The following is a 4,749-nucleotide window of genomic DNA, read 5'->3' as shown; positions in this document are numbered from 1 at the left end:
AACAAAAAAAAAACAAAAAAAAAAAAAAAAAAAAAAAAAAAAAAAAAAAAAAAAAAAAACCCAAAAAACAAACAAAAAATACTCGAAAAACAAAAAACAAAAAACAATAAAATAGATGAGACTAAATGGTCCTTACGGGTCTTCATTCTTAGTAGTGTCTTAATACTTTCTGTGTCAGCATTTCCTAACATAAGGAACTTTGTTTTTCACTAGGCTGCTTTTATTCGTGATGAAATGATGCCAGGGGAGTGGGATGTTTGTGTTACTTCTTATGAGATGGTAATTAAAGAAAAATCTGTATTTAAAAAGTTTCATTGGCGATATGTAGTCATCGACGAAGCTCATAGAATAAAAAATGAAAAATCTAAGGTAAGTTCTCAGCCTGCTTCAAGTTTCCATTTAATTAACAGGTGTGTTTGTTCACTTTTCTATATTTAAAACAAAAAAGTAATGGAAGATTGTGGTTTTATTCTTGACATACGAATAAAAATCACTTTTAAAAGTGGTTTTGAAGGGCGGGGGATTTAGCTCAGTGACTCCACATGTGTCTCACAAGCGCAGTCCTGAGTTTGATCCCTGGTACCAAAAAAAAGTGGTTCTGAGTTACTGAATACAAGACAAAGTTGAGCGACATCATTAATGTAAGGAAATTAGGTGTCCATTTGCTATCCTTCCTACTACATCCTAACTCTGTTATGCTATAAATATCATTTTCTTTGGCTTAGTGTTTTATTGAGGATACCTTATATGTATTCATTTGGGCAGAAAAAAGAATTTCCTGGAATCATCTGACTTGGGTGAATTAGAGTGTGGTGTTAGCATTGAAAAAAATCAATATTTCTTGCCATTCAACTCCATCAACAGTAGAAAAAGCTTCAGTTATTTTGATGAACCTCTCTTTAGATCACTGGGCTAGTTTGGGAGAACCTGGGACAGAATTGGAGCAAAACTGCTAGGTGGATCATATTAATTTCAAATTGGAACTAATACCTAATAAGAGAATGAATGTTAAGGGTTTTATTTAAAAGCATTATAAAAACAAGCATTTTTGTTAACATTACTGTTTTTTTATGTTTTTTGCCATGATTTTTGTGTTCATACATTTAGGAAGTTAAATAAAGCAATCAGGAAAAACGGACTCAATTCTGGCACTGATAATTTGTGGACCTGACCAAGTTAGAACTTGGCTAGGCATGTAGATGAGTGTGGTAGGTGAGGAGGGGGAGATTTTATTATGTCACCCAGATTTCATGGGAAAGTTCTGACTCTTCTCTGGGAATCAAAATAGAGAAAGTAAATGTTTTGAAGGGATTTTGAAGGAGAAATGGTTTCAGGTATAAATATCACCTGGATTCTTTAAAGTGTAGAAATGCCCAGAATATTTTGTTCAGTTGTGTCACCCTGAATTAGGGAATTTACCACAGAGCTTTAATTTTCAAGTTATATTGTATTAAAAAATGTGTTGGTAGGATAAAGTATAACTAAATGTTGAACATCCCAATAAATAAAACAATGCTTATTTATTTTTTCTAGCTTTCAGAAATTGTTCGTGAGTTCAAGTCAACTAACCGCTTACTTCTAACTGGAACACCTTTGCAGAATAACCTGCATGAACTCTGGGCATTACTCAACTTTTTATTGCCTGATGTCTTCAATTCTGCAGATGTAAGTTGAAGCCATAGTTTTTTTGAGGGGGTGGTAGTTCTGAGGACCAAACACAGGAGTTCTCTACTTAACTACATCTCTAGCCCCAAGCCGTGTGTATTTTAAATATGTTTTTCTTATGTTCACAGAAATCTGTTTCAAAGCATGAGAACATAGATAAAAATCTATAGTTGTTTTTCCTTTGTAATTCTTTATCTCTGTATGTTGGTTTTTTTAGGAAAGAATTCTTGAGTAAAAAAAATTAAGTAGATATTTAAAGAAATAGCATGTTTGTCTTTTTTGGGATTAGCTAGCCAGTTGAACTTTTCTCATAACGCATCACTACCACAACTTATAAGATAGGGCATATTCGGAATGATGCATTCAACATTTTCTTTTCGTTAAATCATTTTCATTATATTTCTGTATACTAGTGTAGAAGGTAGTGACTTTACAATAATCTTAGATTATTGTGGGCATTGTTAACATTTAGTGAATGCTAGAGAGCTCAGAATGTGATTTGATTAATAGTGTAGTTTGTAAATGTGTGATTTTAAAATTATTTTTATCATTGTAACAGTTATGCTAGGGCAGAATGCTGAATTGAATGATTTAAGGACATAGGGGCTTAATTTTATATTTCTAACTCCTATCTTTATTAACTACTAGGGTAGGGTACGCCTAATATTTGCTTAATGAAAAATTGTTGACAGAATTCCTCTATAGTGGGAACCAAATTTTGTTAACTATTCAGTATTTTGCCTATTTCAGAAGTAAGTAATACTGGCCATCACAGTTAACCTAGTTTTGAAAGTATACTTTTAAAATGGTTTATTTCTGTATTGATTGTTTAAGAATGTCAAATCATTTAAAAAAACCTATGCACTTACTGTAGGATTTTCACTCCTCCACAGGACTTTGATTCTTGGTTTGACACAAAAAATTGCTTTGGTGATCAGAAACTTGTGGAAAGACTTCATGCAGTAAGTAATAGCAGAAAAGAAATTTAATAACTATAATATTCATATTACATGTAAAATACACAAATATCCGAGTCAGAAAACAAGCTGTCACAGAATCTGAACTTGTGGGTTTGGCTCTTGGTCAATCTCACTGCTTCTTCCTCCCATGTTTTCTGACTGACTCTCTGGTGAGCAGATTCCACTATATCCTCAGCCTCTCAGTAGAATGGCCCTTGTGGAGTGGTCTCCCCTGTGATAATGTGTTCTCTCCAGTAGAGGTTGTTCATTCTCCGATACCTCACAGGTCCTTAAAGGTGGTATTATTATTCTCTTAGTTCACCAACGCCACATCTAAGCCACTATTTCCCCACTGTAGTGTATCAGACCCATCCCATGAGGTGTAGTCAATTTTATAGTCCCATCCTCTCTATTCATTCTCTTTTTTTTTAATCATCTATATATCACCCGGTGATCTTCTTACATTCACTGAACACTGATTTTCATTCTTTGATAACTTCCTTGCATCTTTATAGGCATTTCATTCATGTTAACTCTTTTGTGCCTGTTCGATTACTTTAAAGAGACCTGTAGACTCTAAACCACGGTTTCTTTCCTGTATCCAACAATATACCCCTTCAGCAGTGAGCCCATTTTTCATCACTTGGACAATGCTTTTTGCCAGTTTTTCCAAAGTCCTTTGCTCCCTTGTCCATCTGTGATAGTGCCTTGAAAATCCTAAACCGGAATAATACAACAGTCTATCTTCTGAGTTTGAATTTTGTGCTACCACTTATTAGCAGAGTGACCTTTGTGCTGAGTTTACTGAATACTTTTTTACAGTTACACAGATTGGAACTACTATGACTTTGTGTTTTCCAGCATGAGCTGTGATTTTATGATACACTGTAATTTCTATGTGGCCTTCTATAGGCCTGTTTCCTGTTTCTTTTTTTTTTTCAAGATTCTGCATCTTTTTATTTTTAAAAATTTATTTATTTATTTGTTTATTTTTTCATTGAGTTTATTGGTACATTTTAGGTATACAGTACACTTACATTCATCATTGGGACCTTGTACCTTTACATGACAGGTCTTGGTTCTCCTTTTTTCCCCCTTGTCCCTGCTATCCCTTCACCCCCTCCTTCCCTCCCCATTTACAAACACTTTTTTTCCATTTTCTCATATTTTTTTTCTTTTCCCTTATTATCTTTCCCTACTTCCCACTTTTCCCACACCTTTAGCCTTTTTCTTTCTACTTCACATTGTCAATTTTCTCATTAGGATCTTATGTACTATTATAGTTTTTCACACCAGAGAAACTATTCGGTATTTACACATGTGTGACTTATTTATTTCACTTAGGAATATATCTTCAATATCTATCCATTTTCCTATGAATGACTCTAATCTCATTCTTTATAGCTGAGTAATATTCCATTTTATAGAAAAACCACATCTCCTTTATCCAGTCTCCAACTGATGGACAAATGGGCTGTTTCCAAGTTTTAGCTATTACACACTGCTGTTATAAACATAGGTGCGCATATATCACTGTGCTATGATTCTTTTAATTCTTTTGGAAAGATACCCAGCAGAGGGATGGCTTTTGCAAATGGAACCTCTAGTCCTAGCTCTTTGAGGTATCGCCATATTGATTTCCATAGTGGTTGCACCAGTCTGTACTCCCACCAACAATGGAGAAGGGCACATTTCAGATGCCCATTTTTGAATTGGGTCTTTATATTTGGGGGTGCTGATTGTTTTGAGTTCTCTATATATTCTAGATAAGAGCCCTTTGTCTGAGGAGCAGCTGGTAAAATTTTCTTCCCACATTGTAGTTCTGTTGATGGTTTTGCAGTGTAGAAGATATTTAATAAGGTGAGATCCCAGTCGTTGATTCTTTCTGCTAGTTCCCTTGCTACTGAGGATTTGTTCAAAAAGTCTTTTCCTATGCCAATGTCTTCAAGAGTTCTGCCTATGGGGGTGCTTTGTTTTGAGTTCTCTATATATTCTAGATAAGAGCCCTTTGTCTGAGGAGCAGCTGGTAAAATTTTCTTCCCACATTGTAGTTCTGTTGATGGTTTTGCAGTGTAGAAGATATTTAATAAGGTGAGATCCCCGTCGTTGATTCTTTCTGCTAGAG

The 4,749-nt window shown here is 34.6% G+C and overlaps 1 protein-coding gene across 7 annotated transcripts in view; it reads left to right on the top strand.

The window, feature by feature from the left end:
* Positions 1-4,749, top strand: part of Smarca1 (SWI/SNF related, matrix associated, actin dependent regulator of chromatin, subfamily a, member 1) — a 72,537-nt gene that overhangs the window by 10,350 nt on the left and 57,438 nt on the right. For all 7 annotated transcript variants that reach the window (XM_010608023.2, XM_033760320.1, XM_033760319.1 and 4 more), the window contains exons 6-8: positions 214-369; positions 1,534-1,665; positions 2,559-2,627. In XM_010608023.2, the coding sequence (XP_010606325.1) occupies positions 214-369; positions 1,534-1,665; positions 2,559-2,627 (357 nt within the window). The remainder of the gene's footprint in view (positions 1-213; positions 370-1,533; positions 1,666-2,558; positions 2,628-4,749) is intronic.

The sequence above is a fragment of the Fukomys damarensis genome, unplaced genomic scaffold, assembly GCF_012274545.1.
Source record: "Fukomys damarensis isolate Sample0158 unplaced genomic scaffold, DMR_v1.0_HiC HiC_scaffold_39, whole genome shotgun sequence".
NCBI lineage: Eukaryota > Metazoa > Chordata > Mammalia > Rodentia > Bathyergidae > Fukomys > Fukomys damarensis.
This window is presented reverse-complemented; position numbering and strand designations above follow the sequence as displayed.